Consider the following 22399-nt stretch of genomic DNA (forward strand, 5'->3'; position numbering starts at 1 on the left):
TTTTTTGAAGATCCCCCATTGATTCCAGGGTATGGCAACGCAGGGATGCGCTGAGCCAGAGAATAATCACGATTGTTTCTGATTCTAGCTGCAGCGGTCTTCCTCTTCCTGCCCCCATTGTCCTTCCTTGCACCGCACTCTCATGGCCATCCGAGCAGCACTAATGGTATAAAATCAAACTATTGTCTGTCATAATGGAGGCCTTTGTCTTTTGACCAAGAACGTTTTGTTGATATCTGACACTAAAAGCTCCTTACCGAAACATCAAACCACATCAGTCCCCAACAGAAAAGCCCACAGTTCCATGAAGGAACATTTACATAATAGAGTGATAATTAATGTGCACTCATTTCATCACTGAACTCAAACAATCAGATGATCTCACTTCCCTTTATCTGGCACAGACAGGAAAGTGCATAAGGATTAACAGAATTTTATTAGAAACTTGAATAGCATGTGCAGTGGAAAGAGCCTTGACATGTAGCCATTCAAAGTTATTTTTAAAACTAAGAATTCCCATTTCACCTTCTGATTTCCCAGCACTTAAGACTTTTAGCTCAGTTTTGATTAAGCACACATACTAAAATTGATGTATTAAAAGAGATAATTGCACCCCTCGTGTACCTCTCCGTGTTAGCATTTATCACGGTGTGATTATCTGATTGTGCTGTTGTGGACTTGAGTTTTGCAGTAGGTCGGGAGCAACTCGCAGAGGGGCACCTTGTCTAAGCAGCCCCGGTATCTGGCACAGAATAGGTCCTCGGTGGGTACCGAGTTAACGGGAAAATGGAATTAAGTCAGTAGGAAGAATGAGTAAAAGGAACAACTCCAGTAAAAATATCAGTGTAACCAGGGCCTTGGCTTACACAAGGTTGTATTTATTCATAGAGTTGGCTCGTTTCGTATTTTGATCCTTTTTCCTTCACATTTCTAGAGTGAAAAATAGACATCAGGGTAGTTTTCTCCAAAAATTTCCAAGAAGCAAATTCAGAGAAGAGCCTCCCCCGCCCCTGCCTTTTTCTTCTACCTGGTTCTAGCTGTTTTCACAACAACCAAGGCCCTCGATGGGAATCTGGAGGAAAGTTCTGTCCATGACTCAACGCTTGCTCTTAAGTACCTTACAGAGACGAGCAGATCTGTCTCCCACATGAAACTTGAAGGGAACGGGGAAGATAAACAAGCAAACTACTGAGGCTTTTCCGTAGAAAGTCACTACATAAAGTTGGACTAGTTTTCCTAGTACAGCTCTACCTTCTTATTTGAATTTGTAATAGCTTTTAAAAATTTTTTCAGTAACAAAATTTCATTGCAGTTTTTATATGCCTGTTAGGAGAATCAGAAGGACACCGCCCAGAATTGTCATTTTCATAAGCTACGCTAGAAGGGGAAGTGCATTTTAAGGGTGCGTCCCCGACTCCTGTCTAGGGCTCAGATGGGCGGAACACGTCCCAGCGCTAAAACTCTCTTCACAGCAAACACCGCAAGGCCAACGCAATGCTTTCATGTTTTAAATGTGAAAACAAGGTTAATCGCGGACCTGAAAGAAAAGTGTGCGTTAAAATAATCTGGAAGAAAAGCATCTAATGAATGGCTTAAAGAAAAAGAGCCAAGTTTTACCATGAGGGGGTATTTAAAGTAGTCACTATCGAGGGAGCACTCTTTGGCAGCGAGAGCCAGGCCTTGTAAAATGGGGATAAAGATCTGTAAGAAAAAAAATAAATCAGAACTGTAAGTTCAGGAAAATGTAAGAACAGGAGGCATGTTAAATAAAGTGCCAAATCTGAATGTCCAAGCATTTCCACCTTCCCCAGGGAAAACCTGTTTTGTTTATAAAGGGGTCTAGTATCTAGCCATGGCATGTGGCTCTATCCTTCGACGAGGCTAACCATAAAGTAATATAGCTGAATTTTCCAGAAGTAACAGGATTCGGTGAGTCCTAATTCTCTGGCAGGACTCCGAGGGACTCAGCAGAAACTCACAATTTTCGAGCCTGTTCTAGGAGTCCCCAAGGGGTCCTCACCTTATCAACTCAATTCTGTACATCTCAGCAATGAATAGGTTTCTGATTACCAAGCACCTATAATCTGTACAGAAGCTGGACTAAATGTTCCAATATTTTCCCAGCTCTATCAGTATTTTGAAAAAGTCTTTGCTGCCGCTCTCCCACCTCCATCTGATTCTTCTCATCTCTCCCTATTTATTTTGAAGAGAACAAGAAAAATAAACCTGTAATGGATCTTATTATCGTGATATTAACTTTAATTATGCAGAGTAAAAAGACGGTTGATAAATGTTGAAAATATAAAAGAAAACTTGATTAGAATGACTTACCTCCATGTGTGGTATAATTAATACAATAACGTGAGATCAGAGCTTAAGGAGGGCACCTATGTTTATTTTTACACATTTATCACTAATGCCAGGGCACATTATCACCATGTAAGATCTGCTCAGTACAACTCATCTTCAAATGTCACAATGCGCCCACTGATTGACACGCTTAGGGAGTTGGCCGGGATTCCAGACTAATAACATTAAGTAGAAAATGGTATAAACAACAGCTGACAATCCAAATGCCAACAAGCTGAAATGGGAGTATTCTATAAAGCCACTAGAAAATCTGACAAATTCCCTCTCCTACTAATTTCGTCCCATTGTATCAAGCAGTTTCATTTAAGGAGCACAGGATTTAAAAAAAAAAAAAAAAAAAAAAAAGTACCCTGGATTACAAAGTGCCTGTGGAGTGTCTTGAGATAAAAAGACAGCTCTGGAAAAGATGGTTCTAGTTTCTGCAACTCAAACTATCAGGGTAGAAGTAACGTACTGTTGGAAGCTAGCTAAACACGGACAGGTAAAGCTTAGGTGTGGGGTCGGGGAAATGACAAAATTACAATCAAGAAAAAAACAAAACTGAAGTTCCCAAATCACCAAAAATAAATTTCACAACTGGTCACTAGAAAACTCTCAAACTTTTCCCCCAGAATGCTATCGTATTTATCCTTCTAGTAGAGTTATCTTTTTCTGCAGGTAGGATTTAATTTACGGTAGACAAGGTATTATTAGGTCTAATATTTTTCAAATAGTCAAGCATTATGGTATTTGTGACTTATGTATTTTTATTTTTATTTTTTGATGGATTTTATGTATGGTGTATGTGTGGTGTTTATGCGGTATATGTTTGTTGGTGATTCAAAGTCCACTCACTCATCATTTATTTCTCTCTAGAAAAAATGCAAGGTAACTCGTAAGACAGAGAAGAAGCGTTCGTGATTGAGTGACAGAAAAGGCATCAGAATGCTGTGATTAAAAAGCAATAGTGGTTGCACAACACTGTGAATGTACTAAATGCCACTGAATTGGTTAATTTTATGTTATGGGAATTTCAAATCAATTAAAAAAAAAAAAAAGAGATCACTGCGTTAACTCTGTGTAAGTTTCTTTAGAATAAAATAGGCACAGTACCCCTGTCAGCTGATCACTGGGCTGATGTTATACCTTTCTATTTTTATTAAACGTTTTTTAAAGTTTATTTATTTATTTTGAGAGGGAGAGAGAGTGTGTGTGTGAGTACAGAGGCGGGGCAGAGAGAGAGGGAGAGAGAGAATCCCAAGCAGGCTCTGCACGGTCAGCATAGGGCCCCTCACAGGGCTTGAACTCATGAATCGTGAGACCATGACTTGAGCCGAAACCAAGAGTCGGACGTTTAACTGAGCCCCCCCCCCCCCGCCCGCCACGCCCTTGATCACTGGGCTGGTTTTATATAGCTAAAGCTACTCTGGGTTCCTCAAATGAGGTCTCGTAGAAGAGCAAAAGGAATCTAATTAGTGCACATCGCACACACACCAGAGTGTGTGCTTGAACCTCACGAGACAGCTATTTATTTTCAACAGAGTTCGCTTACCTTTCTAGAGAAGGAAAGCTCACTATGCTGCATTAAGTGTTCCTGCAAGTCAACAAGACCATCATCCAAGGAAAGTACTCGAGGAATTCTAGACACATCCAAGGAAAGTACTCGAGGAATTCCAGACATAGTCACAATACTAACTGGGAGCTTGGCTCCCAGATTCATCCTTTACTAATATTTGGGAAGCTGGTAAAACACAATTCCTGAGATTTCAAAGGCCTTAGAATTAATAGTGACAAATAATACTAGGTATTCAAATAGATGACAAGGAATCCTATCAATGACAGCTACTCTTTCATGATCACACAGTCTACTGTAAGAAAATGTCTTAAAAATCCCTCCATCAAGGGATGTGGCTTGTGTGAAAGTTGCTGTGGCAAAGTGTTCACAACACAGGCCGGAAAACAACCACCAAAAGCGATGCCAAAGTTTCACCATGAAGAGACCTTTGAGGCTAAATAAACAGCTTTATTACAAAATATCCCCTATCTGCATTTCCACTTGACTTCACACGGCGAGATATAAAAACTGTATGACTACTTAATGAGAGAAGTCATTAGCAAGACATGAGATCTCATTCCCAGTTTAGTGGTGAGAAGACAGAAGATTCTATGGGTGCGCAGACTGCCACGGAGCTAATTTAGTCACTGACTTACTGCTCTTTTTCTGTAAACTCAGAGAATTTCCAATATGACTCAACCGGCAAACGCACATTGTGTCTCATGCTACCTCTCGGTATTCTTGTGTTAAAAGAGCCTTGGAATCGGGGACTGGGCCTGCTAGTGCTTCCCTCCCATGGCACTAACGCACTGTTTAAAACACTCGATGCTTGACTGACTGAGGTGGACAAATGATTGGAACAATGCAGCTGTCAATCCAATCATCTCAAGAGAGAAAGCGTCCGACTTCGGCTCAGGTCACGATCCTGCAGTTCACAAGTTCGAGCCCCGCGTCAGGCTCTGTGCTGACAGCATGGAGTATGCTTCAGATTCTGTGTCTCCCTCTCTCTCTGCCCGGCTTCCCTGCTCCCCTGCTCATACTCCAAGTATCTCTCTCAAAAATAAATAAAACATTAAAAAAAGAAAGAAAGAAAGGAAGGAAGCTAAGCTCTCTGAGCAAATAATGCATGCAGATCACAGTCAGAAACAGAAGTTTCCAATACATGGTGCCTTTAGAAATCAGCACAGGAGCTCCTCGGCTAAAAGCTTCGGTAACGAACGCACAAACCCTCACCTGCTTGAACACTTCTTCATCCTGGTGAGTGGTTCTCACCAGCTCCTGCATGAAGCCATACGGGAGATTCCGGCACAGCATATACGGCACCAGGAAGGACGGCTGGAGCACGGACCTGCCAACCCACAAAAAGACAAGGACTGTGATGGCTCAGCTCCTCACTGGGTGACAACATGGCACACGGGCTGTCACGTCAGCGGAAGTGTCCAGTCAAAAGTCAAACTTGGAATCTCCCAAATACTCTACGTAACGGTTTTAGGCAAAAGATCACCTTTCCTATTGTTAATAATCCCTTTTTGGTCTTTTTAACGAGAGACTATGGAAAGTTTCAAAGAATCAATGTTTTCCTACATTCGACCCTTTAAAAATAAAGCAGTACCCCCAAAAAGGAAGCCTTATGTATCTCTTTTACTTGTTTATGTCTCATCCAGTTGAAAAGAAAAGATCAGCAGTAGCTGAGGACTTTTTAAAAACTCTTATTAATTTTAATAGAATTTTTTTTTTTTATGTTTTGGTACATGTTTAACCATTTCCTCCTCCTTCTTCTCTTTTTTTTGTTTGTTTTTTTGTTTTTGAAGTTTATTTATTTATCTCTACACTCAACATGGGGCTCAAACCCACGAGTCTGAGATCCAGAGTGTATGCTCCACTGACTAAGCCCACCAGGCACCCCCTTCCTTTTCCTTCTTTGTGACAAGTTTCAAAAACATATGGTTATGGTACAGAAAATAACAGAACCACATCCAGAACAAATAAATGTTGTAACTTTGCCATTTTTAACTTAGATATTTCTGCATCATGTTTCCTTCAGATATTTTTCAGAAAATACATGAAATCTGCAAATACTTTTATTGAACTATATTGAACCTTTATGGGACCCTCAGAAACAATCAGTGAATAATGTAGTATACTTTGGTGATTCCCCAATTAACTATTCTACCATTTTTGTTTATTACTGAATAACAGAAAGCGATTGTATGATATACGGAAAGCGATGACCTACACACTTTTCCAAGTACCTCCCCTGATTTCAAGCAGCTGCTGTTAAACTAAATACTCATTTCCTGCCTTGACGTTGACATATTTCAACAACGGTCCATAAAGAAAGCAGACAGAGAGTGGCTTGTTTTCTTTTCACACTGTTTCAGAGAAGGGAAGGGACCTCAGCGGTCACCTAGTCAAAGTGACCTCAACGAAGTCACCACTTTTGTTTTACAGGTGAGAGGGCACACTATCCAAGGCGGCGCAAGGTGGCTGGGCAGCCTGACGTCCGCTGATGCACAGGGTCCTCTCCCTGTTAACAGGAGCGAGTACGGTTCTGCCCACCTTGGCTGTGTGAGGGAACCTTGTAGAACTAGCGCGGTGTGGGATATGCACTGTGAGCGGATGTTGCTCAGAAGCTGGCTGACCGCTGGCTGGCTGCACATCTGAAATGAAAGGCGCAGGTTAGGGCTGCATAAACAGACAAAAGAATGCTGTACTGCTGAAAATTGACAAGAGTCAGAAGAGATCGATCTCTGGGAAACGGCATGTTTTTCTCTTGCTTTACTCACAATGAACCACCAGAGTAACCCTATCCTCCAAGTGTGCTGCCTCCGCTGAAATCCACGGTCAGAGAAGAAAGAGCAGAAGTGCGGGGTGACCAATGGGGGACCGCACAGATGTGGGCATGCTCTCTGCCTTTGCTATGGTGACGAGCAACAAAGCCCGGGGAAGCCCTTCACAAGCATAACTAACAGGTGGACAAGAGGACTAGTTTGGAAAACTAGGAGCAGACAGTGAACTGGGAAGGAAATAATAATAGAGTCTGCACGAAACAGCAGAGAAAGTATAGCTTCCAGAGTTTAAAGCCAATTTTGTAATTTTTATGTGATTATGGACAATTCATGTCCCTGAGGTTCGTGTGCTTACCGAGACAATAAAAACAACACCCAACCTCACACAGTGTTGGCACTCCATAAATGCGGGTGATTATTACACTTGCGACAGGCTCTCGGAAATTATCGGGGAAATTGTAATTATCGGAATTATTATAAGTCGCTGGTGGCAATGGCACTTGCCCCCATCACTTCTTCCTTCCACTAGAATGTGAGTTCCGTGAGGGTAGGGATCTCTGTCTGTTCTGTTCCCTAATATACCTCGAGTTCCTGGTCCGGTGCCTGGTGCATATTGCATGCTTGAGAACCATTTTCCTGACCGAATAAATGAATGTTCCTTGGAAGGGCGGGAGGGATGATTATTTATCAAAAAATAACCAGGTTTTTGTGGGTTTTTGAAATGCATCTATTTCATATTACCTTTGGTGCTTTTTTTTCCTCTATTCCAACTCGGTCAAAACACTCGATGAGGTAGTTCAGCATGTCTGTCTCCTTGCAGGTCTCGATGGTGAAATGGTCACTGTAGGAATCCCAAGTACCTGTCCCACCAGAGGCTCCCAAACTTTGGAGAAGAGAAAAGAAAATCGATGATTCTTATCTCTTCTCGGAATCGATTATTTTTGCTAGAGTCTGCATTTCTGTAGCAGAAAGCCTGTTAGGATCCCTGCACCCAGGACAAAACACAGACACCCATGCAGCCAAGCCTGGAGCTGACCTCTGATTTCACCTGCTCCAAGGCCAACAACAGTAACTCTTAGTAAACGTTTTACTGACCTAAGAAGAGAGTTGGATCAGAAATCCGACTTCTTATCTTTTTGGGAACGGCAGCTTACGAAGCCAGGAGGGCTAAGAACTGCCACCGTGTGCCAGGCATCTGAAGGGATATCACGTGTACTAAAACCAAGCTGGCCGGCTCCACTCGGGCACACTGGTAAGTTGAAACCAGACTATGCTACTGCTGTGATCAAACGCTTCGGGAGGAAGCGACAAAGACTAACAGAATACTCCTCGTGACTTCTGCCATAAATCTCAAAGGCCTTCACCCACCATTTGGCAATAGGACCAGAATAGGAAATCTGTCCAGTTAGAGAAGGAAACATAAAAGTATTTGTTACGAACACAAAGACTTCCAAAACTTTCAGCGACAGAGGCAAGGGAGCACAGTAAAAAACAAACGAAACAAAAATCCTACACTAGGAGTATCCAAACTTGGGTTGGATCCCAGCCGTACTGCTTCCTGATTGCCCGAGCCTAGAACCAAGCCCATCCCATCAGCAGCGAGGCTTGAAGTGAGAGCAAGTGGAAGCGTTTTGTAAATCAGAAGCAGGATACAACACGAAGCACTTATGATTGGTCGTAACTATTCTCTGAGACCAACGCCAAACACTGTCTCAGGGGTTGGGTGTGAGGAAACTAAAGAACAGATCGTCCATCAGCAAGTCACATACCAAATCTGATGTTTGACTCGCAGATTTATTTGATCCCCACAAAAGACACACGGAGAGTAGTCACGGCACAGGGAGAGGGCAGAAATTTGGAGGTGAAAAGGAAATGAGAAAAGATAAACTTAGCCCCCAAAACTATATAGGAAAGATGATAAAGGATGGGAAAAAGATCACAAACTGGAGACCCAGCCTCCTTCAACTGGGGCAGACAATTAAAGGCTAGAAACCCACAGGACCAACAGGGGTTGAGATATAAACAATACGCTATGCAGACAGGTGCATATATACACATAAGTAATTTTGGAATATATATGTAATTGACCTTAGAATTTCAGAAAAATCCAGTTGATCCTTGAACAACACAGGGATTAGGGATGCCACTTCCATGCATTTAACTTTTGACGCCCCCAAAACTTTGCTAACAGCCTACTATTGACCAGAAGTCTTAACCAACAACCAAGCAGTCGATTAACATGTCATTTTGTATGGGTATTATATACTGTATCCTTACAGCATATTCTTAAGTATTACTCTTAAGGTAGAGAAAAGAAAATATTAAGAAAATCATAGCGAAAATACATTTGAGGTATACCATACTGTATTTACCAAAAAAATCCACACATACGTGGGTCAAACCCTGTTGCTGAAGGGTCAAGTGGATACATAACTGACCTTGGAATGAAAGTATGATATTAACGTTAAAAAGATGAAAACAATGCCAGTTTTAAATCCAAGGCTTTCAGCCCAGAGTCTACAAATCTGAATTCCTACAACCTACTCTACAAGTCTGACAGAAGGGAAGGAAATAGAAAGCAATGGGAGAAAAAAAAAGAAAAAAAAGCAACCATAAGAACAAAACAGAAAAACCCACCCACAAATATAATATAAATATAAGAGATGAATCCCCAGAAGTAGAAAGGAGAAAAAGAGCTATTTTCTTTTTTTATAGATGTATTTTTAATGTTTATTTCTGAGAGCGAGAGAGACACAGAGTGTGAGCAGGGGAGGGACAGAGGGAGAAGGAAACACCGAACCTGAAGCAGGCTCCAGGCTCTGAGCTGTCGGCACAGAGCCCGATACAGGGCTTGAACTCACAAGCCGTGAGATCATGACCTGAGCCGAAGTCGGACGCTTAACCGACTGAGCCCCCCCAGGCGCCCCGAGAGCTATTTCCGTTACTGCACCATTTTATTTATTTATTTATTTATTTTTTTAATTTTTTTTCAACGTTTATTTATTTTTGGGACAGAGAGAGAGACAGAGCATGAACGGGGGAGGGCCAGAGAGAGAGGGAGACACAGAATGGGAAACAGGCTCCAGGCTCTGAGCCATCAGCCCAGAGCCCGACGCGGGGCTCGAACTCACGGACCGCGAGATCGTGACCTGGCTGAAGTCGGACGCTTAACCGACTGAGCCCCCCAGGCGCCCCGAGAGCTATTTCCGTTACTGCACCATTTTAGTTTCAAACTAACTGCAATTCTTTCTTCTTCTGTCTGCTGTTGGTGACTCAGTGACTAGATTATTCCCTGTGCTTCCAAAGATGAACTTTACCAACACAGGCTTTACCTACACACAACTAAGGCTAATCTTCCTTTGAGTTGCTCTTGTGGAAGAGAATGAAAACAGACCATCCTCCTGTTTAAAACGAGAAAGTTCAACTATACAGTTTCCTTGGTGACGAGACCCACATTTTTCACGTTTTTACATTTCTGAAATGAAAAGCACCTCCTATTTGATGTCGACAGGCTCTTGCCAGTTGCAAGGGGTCGGTGTGACCCAGTTCACATGGAGTCATGCACTGACACTGGGTGCTGTGGGTTCCATTCTTAGCCAACGCTTGCCATTTCATTTTAACTTAAATGCGAACACCTCAAAGCCAGCTGAGGTATCTCCACGATGATCTCGCTAAGATCGTGAAAAGCAACAGTGTAAGTAGAAGATCGCTGGTCTTATGCTAGGCAATGCGAACAAAGGCGCTCAGAATACATGAGAGAAAGTTCAAAGCTAAAAGAGGCGGCTACGTTTTGGTGATCGTCGGTCAGACCCCAAGTGACACTTCAGTTGACTTTTTAAGAAGAGAGGAAGACCAAAAAGTGAAACAAAATTTAACCGAACTGGAACTGTAGAGAAAACTCCAGTACTTGTCCATATATCACAAATTTTAGAATCAATCCTAAAGTAAACTACGACCCTAGCAGGAAAGGCAGCCAGTCCCAACAATGCTACACAGAGGTCTCAACGAGCAAAACTGACAAGGCTCCTCAGGTTCCAAGTGAAAGCGCTGTACTCACATTTTGAACGCGACACTGAGGGAGAAAGTGGTGTCGTGTTTATGTGCATACGTTCAGGCTACCAATAAACATCTTTAAAGTTTTCAAATAACATTTCACTTTTTTCCCTAAAAAAAAATCATCCCAGAATTCGTGATGCTTTTACAACTGTGACACGTGGAATACCACACTGAAAATACGTCATATTTAAGTCCTACAAGTTATCTACAAAGTTACACTGCCCTCTGGGAGGATTTACGAGCCATTTTCTGATAACTACATCAACAGTCCAATTGAATGTAATTACTCTGCATAATAGAAATACAGCTGAATGCTTCTGAAAAGCCAATGAACATCTTCCTGGGGAGTCACGCATGCAATAGACCTGTGCAAATCGAATCCCATTTGAAAGGCACCAAGAAAAGTGTTCCTTAAAAGGATTCCACGGCAGTTTCATTTTTTCTATAACGCACCCTCCTATTTACTCATTTTTTGGAATGCAGACTTTAGTGTTTTGTGTTTTCGCACTGCAAGGCAAAGTCAGAGCTGTACAGGTTCGAGCAATGTCAATTCATCGAACGAATGTTCACGGTGTCCCTTCTGTATGGCAGGCACTGTCGTAGGCTCTGGGGGCAGCACACTAACTCGCACAGATCAAGACCCTGCTTGTGTGGTGAGTAGATTCTAGAGGGGAACAGTCCAAAACAACATAGAGACGCCATGAAGAAAAATAAAAGCAGAGCATGGTGACAGAGACGGGCAGGAAGCGTGCGCATGCATTTTATACGCTGTGTGATATGACCCTCTGATAAGACAGCATGCACACGGAGACCCGAGGGAGTCAGCGGGGAGCAAGCCACGCAGCCCTCTTGGGGCAGGCCATCCAAAGAGAGGAAGTAAGTGTGAAGGCCTAAGGCGGCGGGGAATATGCCAAGTGAGGTCAAGAACAGGGTCGTGAGCAGCAGAGGGCGGAGGCAAGTGGAGGCACGTGAGGTTAGAAAGGAGGAATGCACACGTGTGTGCGCACGTGGGTGTACATGAGACGAAGGGTCTCGTGCACCAGGGCGAGGCTTTGGGTTGTACTCCGCACGACAAGGGACATTACCGGAGGGTTTGGACACAGACATGGTGGAACTATTTCCAAGTTTCATTGCCAAGTGGTGATGTAAATGTCAACATTTTTCACTACTTGCTGATTTTCCCTTTCTCTATTCACACAGGTTCACGACTGTCAAAATTTTCTCTCCTTCGCTGAAACATCTAAGCAGTTAAAAACAGATTTCTTTCCCATCATCAATTTCCTAGGATACAATCGGAAAAATTCTCCTCAGAGGAACCGCTATGTTCTCCTTATACAAGATGCTCTCGCTCCCCGTGTCCGCTCCGACAACAAGCAGATCTTAATTCCTATAGCTCTCTTCACAGAGGGCTATAGAACATCACGGAAGGAGCGTTTTACCTTTCTTTCTTTCAAATTTTTAAAAATGTTTAATTTTGAGAAAGAGAGTGCCTGTGCTCTTGGGGGGGGGGTGGGCGCAGAAAGAGGGGGACAAGACGATCCTAAGCAGGTTCCGTGCTGACACCAGAGAGCCCGATGCAGAGCTTGAACCAAAGTGAGACACTTGGCCAACTGAGCCATTCAGGCGCCCCAGGAATGTTTCACCGTTCTTAAATTAGTCCTTTTCATCACCACTATAGATAATTAGCATACGAATGTATTCCCAACTATTTCCAAAAACATTCTTAACGCGTCAACTCCAGCATCAACTCCACCGGGCAAGCAGAAGGGGAGACAGATGCGGCCCCTGTTGATTCTTTCCTCTATGACGTTAACATCACCGGGCAAGAAGTAGGTGTTGAAATTGCTTACTTCACAGTAAACAAAATTCTGGGAAGATCACTTAGAAAGGGGGAGAAAGAAAATAACTATTTATTTCCTGATCACTCAAACTGACAAGGTTTTTTATGACCTCTTCTCGGTTCTGACCCCACAAGCATTCTCGAGTTCCTCTCCGTGTGCTTTAATCAGTTACCATTTTTTTTTTACCCATCCTTTCACATTCTGTTTGAGATCTATTCAAAAACTCGAAGTTGCCAAAATCTGGAGAGATCAGATTCTGTTTCAACAGCCAGCAAAGGACCTGCCAACTGAATGGAATTTTGTAATTACCGAGTAAAATGTTGGTGCTTCCTTGCCAAGGAACAGAGTAGAAGCATAAACACTGGGCAGCGAAATAACTAGTATGAGGAGCAAGAACGACACAGGTCCTATTGCGAGTGGGGGTGAAGCAGGTGAGTTCTGGACTCGGGCCCTGCCACGTACCAGTTATGTGACTGGCCTCCCCATCCCCACGTTCCTTACGGTAATTGGGAGGGCCGCTGTGAGGATAAAGGGATAATGCGTGCAGTGTGCTGGCTCAGGGTCTGGCACACGAGGCTCAGTAAGTATTTGCAGCTATTATTACACAGTCCGTTCTCTCTCCTTGTGGCCACAGAATCTAGATCAGAGACAAGGTCAGGATGCTGGGAGTGCAGCACTAGTGAAAGCAGCACACAATCTGAAATCTTTGTGAGAGCACGCTGGAATTAAACAGGCCAGGGAGAGACAGCATTTCTCCTACAATTTACAGTAAGACAGGTAACAAAGCACTTTTATCATGTATGGAAACTGACTCCTAAAAAGGATGCCTGCTCGGGGGCTCGGGGGCTCAGATGGTTAAACATCCGACTCTGGCTCAGGTCATGATCTTACGGTTTGTGAGTTCGAGCCCCGTGTCAGGCTCTGTGCTGACAGCTCAGAGCCTGGAGCCTGTTTCGGATTCTGTGCCTTCCTCTCTCTCTCTCTCTGTCCCTCCCCCGCTCGTGCTCTCTGTCTCTCTCTCTCTCTCAAAAATGGATGAATAAACATTAAAGAAAAAAAAAAAGGATGCCTGCTGCATTACTGTAATCGGGAAGTAGGATTTTATCTACATGAAAAAGACACTTCTACCTTTGGGAAATTTACTTGAGAAAACAGTAATATAATGTTCAACCTAATACAAATATCAACCCTCCTGAATCAATATTCAACCTTGCACCCACACTCCTTTCTCTCTTTATATACTCTCTCTAATGATTCTTCTGAACACTGTCAAATTTAATGAAGTGTACCTAACTCCTACTGCTGTCTCTATTTATAGCCTGGAGTTATTTTTGAACAGTGCTGGGCACAAATACCAAGTCAGTCCAGTGGAAACTTCGATTTCAGAGCAAAATTGTAAGACAATGAGTCAGAGGTTCAGAAAGAAGGTGCTATTATATTTTCTTGCCCAAAGTCACCTAGAACCCCAAACAGTGTTTTCAGGGGGGGGTTTTCAGGTTTTCAGGGGGGAACGAACAGTCAACAGCATCGTGAACTGTGTTTTAGCCTCTGCTGCCATTCCAAAGGCTGTCTAAACAAGGGTCTAGCTTCGCTGAGGCCAAGGTGGTGACTGGTGAAGTTGAAGGCTAAAAGTGAAACCAGATTCACGGTTATAACAGACAGTGTGGCCCAACATGCTCTTCGACAGACTGACCGTCAGACAGAGTGGGGGCGGAAAAAGGGGGGGGAAACAGACACGCACACACACACACACACACACACACACACACACACACACGCCATCCCGGCCCCTCTGCCATTCGTAAGTAGCAGCAATCCATGCAAACTGTATGTAAGAAAACATGCCTCACGGAATACATGTTGCTCATATCCGGCAGCTCACAAGAACACTCACGATAGGTAAACGAAGGGCCCCTCGTTTCTGATCTCAGGGTGGGTGAACTCGACAACCGATCTTTAATCTGCTGCTTGTATTTCTGACCAATGATTACTCATAAGTTTTCCTCTAAACTTACCGGGCAACAACAATGAGGGTGTTCCTAATGTGCCACTTTACCCCGTGATAAGGTCCTACCACCTCGGTACATGCAGGTTTCCCAGTCTTAACTCTCCCGACTGTCTCATCTGACCCTATCCTGTCTAGACTCAAAGCACACCCCTAATGAGGGCTCACAAAAGTTAGTTCCTAAGCACCTAGGCACATGCAGGGGTAAGACTCCATTCCTCTGATACCTGGACCCAAACTGGACACAAGAAAACTCATCACCACCACCACCACCTTCATCATCACCATCATCACCATCATCATCATCTTCTTCATCGTCATCACTACTGTCGCCAGAAAGCGCGAGGAAGAGGAAGGAGAAAGGATTGTCGTGCATGCTACCACAACAAAAGCAAAAAAGGTCATGAGGGAACAAAGAAAAAACAAGAGACGGAAAGCTTTTGCAGCTCCTGTCCCTTTTAAATTAAACATTACGCTGAAAGTTCTACCTGCTGACATGCAGGAACACCATTCACCCCCATCACATAAATGCACAGGTGCGTCTGCGAGGGGGCGGGGGGCACTGGTTAGCGGAATGCTGACGCCGCTTCTTTCTGAGAGGCTCGAATCAGAGCGTCAAGGCACAAACACCGGCCCAGCCGCAGTGATAGGGGGTGAGGGGCACCAGCCCAGACTTGATCCCACCACCCCCCGGGCTGACTGCGTTTCAACTATGATTGGCAACAGTACAGAGAGCTGAGAGGGGCTCCCACGAGCCCCAGCTCTCGCCTACAAACTGCCCCCAGCCTCTGGAATTCATTTGTGATGAGGATTGACAGGTGAGCTAGGTTTCAGAAAGTGAAGCGACTTGTTGTTGGTTTTTTTCTTTTTTTTTTTTTTTTTTTTTTGGTACGGTCAGGAGGAAGAGCGAGGGGCAAGAAGAAAGGGACACACAACGGAGCACCCACACTTTCTACAGTTAGCAAAGCCTGGCAGAAGCGAGGAGTCCGGGCGCGAGCCTACCGAACTAGTTAGACGCACGGGTTAATGACCCCAAACGGAAAAACACACGCAAATGAGGTCAGTGTCACACGCCAGTTCTTTCAAATCGAGTTAATCGCCTCTCCCTGCACTGCAAACACGCACCCAGCTCTCCTGCTGAATAAATAAATACCTAGGAGAGGTCCTTAGGGATGAGGGGCGTCTGCTCGCGGCACTGGGCGAGGCGGCCAGTAAAGGTGGGCCCAGGCTGGAGGGTCTCTGGCTGGGAGAGCTGGCAGGCACTGCTTGAGGGCTACTAGCGAGGGCAGGGCGGCTGGGCGAGCTGGACAGAGTGGAGATGCCTGGGGACCGCGGGGCAGAAGCGGAAGGCCCCCACGGGTGGGCGACCGTGTAGGGGCGATACCGTGGAGAGGAGGGCTGGCTCCCCGCGGCGGCCCCCGAAGCCGCCCCGTGGGGACTGAGGGTAACGGAAGGCGCAGCCGGCTGGCTGGCTGCACGGCAAGGGGACGAGGCAACGGACGGGCTCGGCACCGGCACCGAGCTCCAGAAACTCGTACTGGGAGCGGGGCTCGTTTCATAGAGGCTAGAGCAGTTGAGAAAGAGGAGAAAGGAGAGAAAACGGAAGACAAACTTGAGGTAAACAGCTGCAAAGGAAAATCTCAAGCTCTGAAAGAATAGTGTGATTACACGCCAAGTGTACGCGTCTTTCAGACTCATCTAAATCATTAGAATCGAACTGCTGTACGGATCTAGAGGCTACATTTACAACATGGTAAAGCCCTCTTCCCAAGGATTAATGTACGATATATACAGCCATTTGTTTCCAAAATTTACCAAGAGCCTAACCGTGGGAAGCCAAACAGACCAGCGGAAAAGACCACACCTCCTGCAATGGCTAAATGCATCCACCCACATACGATACATGCCATAGTCTGCAGGACAGAGGCCCATGAGGGAAGAGTCCCTTCTCTTACATACTTCGTGGCTGTTTTACTACCAATGAGATGTGCGAAAGGAACCACACTGACCTAGACAACGAGCTGGCACCGAAGGAGCCCACACCGCAGAACATGGGGCTCGCTCCTGGGTTGGAGCCGGTAGTTAGCAGGAGATTTCTGTCCGGGGACCGAGCCGCCGCAATTGGCTGCGATGTGGCCGTCAGACTGGCAAATGGATTTTCATCTCTAGTCTGGGTAGACATCATTAGCACTTCCATTAAAATCTGGCCAATCAAGTCCTTAAAATCGGAGAACACTGTTGGAAAGGCAGAAGAAAGAAGCGGTTACACATGGTTCCTCATATACATAGGCAGTCCTTGAATAACCCACATTAAACCAGAGGTTCAGCATGGCAACCGGATTGGATTCTGGAGCAGTACAAGGACATTAGTAGAAAACCTGGTGAAATCCAAATGAAGTCTAGAGTGGAAGTAATAGTAAGATCTTAGTCCTGACAAATACATTGTGGTTACATAAGATGTTAACGTTAGGGGAAACCTAGGTGAAGGATATACGGGAACTCCCTGCACGGTGTCTAAAACTTTTCCGTAAATCTAAAATTATTCCAAAATACAAAACTTATTTAAAAAAAGGAAGAAAACTGGAGTGTAGCCAATGAGAATCGCTGCTGACATACATTTAACTGTAAAAAGAAGCCACTCCCAAATACAGGTGTCTATTTATCATATACCGGAAACAAAGCTGGGTTAGTATTTCTTCACCTACGTATGTTTTATGTACAGTAAAACTATCAAATGCGAGGTTCAAAATATTTTATGAAGGGTTTAACATTTAGTCACCATCTGGCTTTCCGGAGAAAATTCTATTTTCTAACTTTCTCCTTAATTCTTTGCAGCTCCCCAATGCCTTACTGTAAGTCTTTAGATACATTTTATATATCACTAAATAGATAAAAGTTGTAACCGACGTAAATCTTGTCTGATTTGGTTACTAAAAATTATCACTCATATATGCACAAGACAGATTTAAGAATCTTAAGGTTTCCAATAAGAATAACAAGTGGCAGGGATAGAAACATGCAGGTGCTAAGCGTGTCTATGACCAGTTAATAAGAAGATCCCAGTAAAATCAGAAGTAAACTACGTGTCTGCCAGGAACACAGGGGACTTTTCTTGCCATGGAAAATGGGCAGCACAGAAAAGGGAAAGATGATCTTCTGTGCACTCGTTTAAAGTAGATCTACTGAGGAATTATTAAGAGCCTTCTGTAGAAGGCACTAGCACTATATCAGTGAGCAAAACAGACAAAAATCCCTGCCACCGGGGAGGTTATATTCTAGTGACAGGCAAGGCACACTACCACACCACCCCTCTCTCTTCTGCATTCCAAATGACTGCTGTAAAGAAGAGTGACAGTGCCCTTTAATGCTGGTGTCTTTCTAAAAGCTTTATTAATTTGTTATACGAGTGCGGTTTAGGGTAGCCTCTTAAAATAGAATCCTGGAAACAGCAAAATATCAATATGTTCTATCTTCTGTAGCAATTCAATCAAGTTAATGTACTCCACTGTCTACACAGGAGTTGGTAGGCACTTAAAGCAGGTAGAGGTCATACAGAGCAGTTCTCGGGATCCCTGGAGACCACCCAGTATGCTCCTACTTCATTAGAGACATTAATAACTTCAATTCGGAAACAATGGAGACCATTAGCATATTTATACAGTTTTCTTCCAGAGAGATCATCAAAGTACAAAACCAATGTATCAGGAAGATCAGTGGAAAGTGGCCAAAAACAACAGCACCTCTGATGGTCAAAACTACAACCCCAAAGCAAGAGAAAGTGAATGTGGGTAATGGCCAAGGCCAAGGATCTTACATTCTTATTTTCTCTTAACAGCTGAGCTAGATTCCTACCTTCTTTTGGGTTCTGCTTAAATTGTGCAGAAAGAGAAGAAAGGAAGATGACGTCTCTGTCCCGGTCCTTCCAGGAGACACGAAAGATCTTACAGACCAGCTGTAAGGCCTGTTCTTCGGACACTTCAGAACCCGATGAAGGCTCCTTGTGGGGAAGAAGATTGGGGGGTTAATTTCAAGTAATTCATTTATGAATGAGGGGATTTTAGAAATGCATGCAACTGTGCGCCGACTGACTTGGGGAACAAGAAGCTGGTTACTATGACTGCAAAGTTGTGACATGGCGATTTCACGAGTTTACAATAGAAGCTGTGGGGGTGGGCGTGGGGGGACAAAAGAGCAGGAGAATTACCGGTAATCACCAAGGGAGTAAATGAATAAAGGATATACCTACACCTTATCTCTTTCCTTTTCTGAGCTCCAAAGGACCAGGTAAACATTCTACACACATAACCCGTTTTCATCCAAAAAATTCTCCAGAATTTAATGTTACCCACTAGTCTCCATCACAGATAAAATATCATATATATATAAAAGAGCTCCATAAGCACAAAAGAACTCTGCAAAACAAAGCATCGTGCCACTAGAAGGCCACAGTCCAACAGAATCACCAAAACGGGTTGCTCAACACTCATAATTTGCTACACAGAAAGAGATGCAATTATCTCTACCAGTTCTTCACCATGACACCCCCCAAAGAAAACACTTTTTTTAAACATTTTATTTATTTATTTTTGAGAGAGAGAGAGAGAGAGAGAGCAGGGGAGGGGCAGAGAGACAGGGAGACACAGAATTGGAAGCAGGCTCCAGGCTCTGAGCTGTCAGCACCGAGCCTGACACGGGGCTCAAACTCATGAACCATGAGATCATGACCCGAGCCAAAGTTGGATGCCCAACCGACTGAGCCACCCAGGCACCCCAAGAAAACATCTCTTTTGCTAAACATAGAGAACTAAGCTCAGATGATAACAAAATATAAAGACCTCGGCTTCTAAGTGCTACTGGATTTCACAACCATTTTCCTCAGAATGCTACCAAAAATGTGATGACCTACTTGCTTAAGCAAAAAAGATCAACAGAAAAAGTCCAAACTACCTCTAAATGCATTCTCATCACAAACTACATTTACTGATAAAACTATGGATCTGAAACACAAAGGAATGGAGGGATTTGACCAGACTAAAAAAAGTGAGCTACCCTTCCATTAGGGCAATCTAGGCTGTGCGTTTCTCCTCAGAAGAAAAAAAGAGAGGATTTGCTGACTTGGGGTGGCTTGCTCTAACAGACTCCATAGACATAAGAAAGGAAGGGGTGTTTATTTATATTACCTGTACTAAAAACAGAAGCGAGGGTTTCATCTCTTACCAACCTTATCGCTGACGCTCCTTTTTTCTCTCCGATCGTTTTCATCAACCTCCATATTTTCGATTCCTGAATCCACATCCACCTGGGACATGCTTTAAGTACAAAAGACAAGTAAGGCTTTTACCTTTTATAAATCTACCCTGTGTCATAGCTGCTGGCTGAGGGACAGTTCTCAAGTATCGATCAAAATCAGTCAGGAAAGCAAAATAATAAAGGTTCATCTTTTTTCTGATTAACTTTTAAGAGCACTTCGTATATTAGGATAGAAACACTCTGTCTCCTATATTTGGTGGGAGCAGTGCTCCTAAGTGGTCATTTCCTTAGGCTCACTTCCAAAAACAAATTAGAGCGTATTTTCTATATATACAATCAGAGCCTTACTACAAAAACCTGGTTAAGTCCAAACACCTTTTTTCCCCCACATTAAATAAAAATTTTCCCGGCATTATTTATTGAAATGACTGTCCTTGTAGCACTAATATGAAATCACCTCTCACAGGTCCAACTGCAATGTATGTATGTGTCTATTTCTATTTGATAATTTGTCTCCCCCTCCCCCCCCCAAAAAAAACCCCATCCTATCTTACTAAAACTTCACAGTAAATCTCGGTATCTGCTAGGTCAAAGCCTGCACCTCACTATCCTACTTCAAGAGAGTCTTGGCCATTCTTGGCCTTTTACTCTTCACACATCCTTAAGAATCAGCTTCACAGACTCCTTCAAAGTCCTGTTGGCATCTTGACTAGAATTTCATTGACTTGTGAGATCCAACTGGGGAGAAACGACATCATTATGTTGCGTCTATTCATGGACAACGTATCTTTCTGCAACTATTTAGGCCTTCTTCAAAGTCTTTCAATAAACTATTATAATTTGCTCCATAAGTCTTTCACTTCTTTTCTAAACTTATACCTAGGTACCATGTGTCTTTTGCTGAAACTGTGCATGGTACCTTTTTAAAAATTAACTTGTCTAATCTCTTGTTGCTAGTACCTAGTAATATAACTGACAGAGACCTCTTAGGAGCAACTTGTACACTTACACATAGGACTTACTAGGTAGAAAATAATCTCATCTCCAAATAAGAACGGTTTTATTTCTTCCACTCCAATCCTTACTTGTTTTTCTGCACTAGGTAGGATCCCCACGTGGACCAGACGTAGAAATGGCAGCCATCTTTGTTCTTATCCCTGATTTTAAAGAGAGTGCTTCTAATTTCTCACCCCTGAGTATGAGAGTTGCTGTAGTTTCTTGAGAGATGTCCTTTATATCAGTCAGAATAAGGTAGGCTATGCTGTGGTCACACAAACACTTGGAAATCTTAGAGGCTTAACACTATAAGGGTTATTTCTTGCTTACGCAAAGTCTGGTGAGAGTGAAGCATCCTTACTCCACCTTTAATCTATGCCATCTGCAATACACAGCCTCCAAGGTCACTGGAGCGAGAGAAGAGAGCGATGGAGGAGGAATATCGGCTCAACTGCCTTCACCTAAAAGTGACACATGTCACTTCCACGCACAGTCTACTGGACAAAACGAGGTACTTGGCCCCAATCTAACTGCACAGGAAACTGGAAATGCAGGGGAGCATGTGAAATATTTGCTCAACTCTGTCTCTGCTGTATTGTCCACTTAGGATGCGCCTTTCTGTTTGCTGTTTGCAAAGATTCTCATCACGAAATGATGTTGAGTTCTATCAAACTCTTCCAACTACCAAGATCGTATGGTTTTTCTCTTTAATGTATAATGTGGTGAATGATATTTGTAGATTTTCAAATGCTGCGTGCACCCTTGCATTCCCGGGATAAATCCATGTTGCTCATGTTATGTTACACTGACACTTTTAACTAAACTTATGATTGAAATATCTGCACAGAACTGTCCACAGATGATCGTATGTGTTTGACTGAATAAAGCTTCACAAAGGAAACATTCTAATGTAATCGGGGCCCATATCAAGAAACAGAACGTGACCAGCATCCCAAAAGCCCCCTTCGAGTCCTTCCAGTCACAACTACGCTAGCCCACAGTAACCACTATCCCGGCATCTAGCCCCAGAGAAGTTCTGTCTGTTCTTAACGTGTTGCAATAGTTGACTTGTCAGTATCTCAAGATTTCTGCAAGCACGTTCACGAGCATGATTACCATGTAATTTGTTTCTTTTATATTATTCTTGTCTGGTTGTGATATTAAGGTCTCGTTAGCTTTGTAAACTGAGTTGGTAAGCAGTCCCTATTTTTTTTAATTACCTGGAAAAATCTGTGTACAAGTGGAATGGTAGAATTTACCTATAAAATTATATGGGCAAGCTACTTTCTTTGGAAAATTTTTAAACACTGATTCAATTCATTTCATGGTTTTTGATTATTCAAGCTTTCTCTCTCCTCTTGAGCCCATTTTGGGAGAATTATGTTTTTCTAGGAATTTGATTTTTATCCAAATTTTCATATTTACTTGCATGTTGCATATTTACAATTTTTCATGGAATTCTCTTTTTCAGTAACAAATATCACTGAGTTCCCCCTTCTATGCAGGCATTGTTCTAGGTGTCTGTCAATGAACAAACAAAAGAGACAATACAAGCCCT

The 22399-nt window shown here is 43.3% G+C and overlaps 1 protein-coding gene across 4 annotated transcripts in view; it reads right to left on the bottom strand.

Annotated features, from left to right (window-relative positions):
• Positions 1 to 22399, bottom strand: part of UBE4B (ubiquitination factor E4B) — a 121779-nt gene that overhangs the window by 40061 nt on the left and 59319 nt on the right. For 3 of the 4 annotated variants that reach the window (XM_047083107.1, XM_047083108.1, XM_047083109.1), the window contains 7 exons: positions 19817 to 19904; positions 18448 to 18592; positions 16605 to 16830; positions 7435 to 7576; positions 6464 to 6564; positions 5138 to 5252; positions 1618 to 1701 (listed from right to left, as the gene is read on the bottom strand). In XM_047083107.1, the coding sequence (XP_046939063.1) occupies positions 1618 to 1701; positions 5138 to 5252; positions 6464 to 6564; positions 7435 to 7576; positions 16605 to 16830; positions 18448 to 18592; positions 19817 to 19904 (901 nt within the window). Of the gene's footprint in view, positions 1 to 1617; positions 1702 to 5137; positions 5253 to 6463; positions 6565 to 7434; positions 7577 to 14822; positions 14973 to 15748; positions 16160 to 16604; positions 16831 to 18447; positions 18593 to 19816; positions 19905 to 22399 lie in introns of all 4 variants that reach the window. The other variant, XM_047083110.1, reaches the window with a different exon arrangement.

The sequence above is a fragment of the Lynx rufus genome, unplaced genomic scaffold (genome assembly GCF_022079265.1).
Source record: "Lynx rufus isolate CCGP_SWC_20201006 ecotype Redwood Valley unplaced genomic scaffold, mLynRuf1.p SCAF_2, whole genome shotgun sequence".
In the NCBI taxonomy this organism is placed as follows: domain Eukaryota; kingdom Metazoa; phylum Chordata; class Mammalia; order Carnivora; family Felidae; genus Lynx; species Lynx rufus.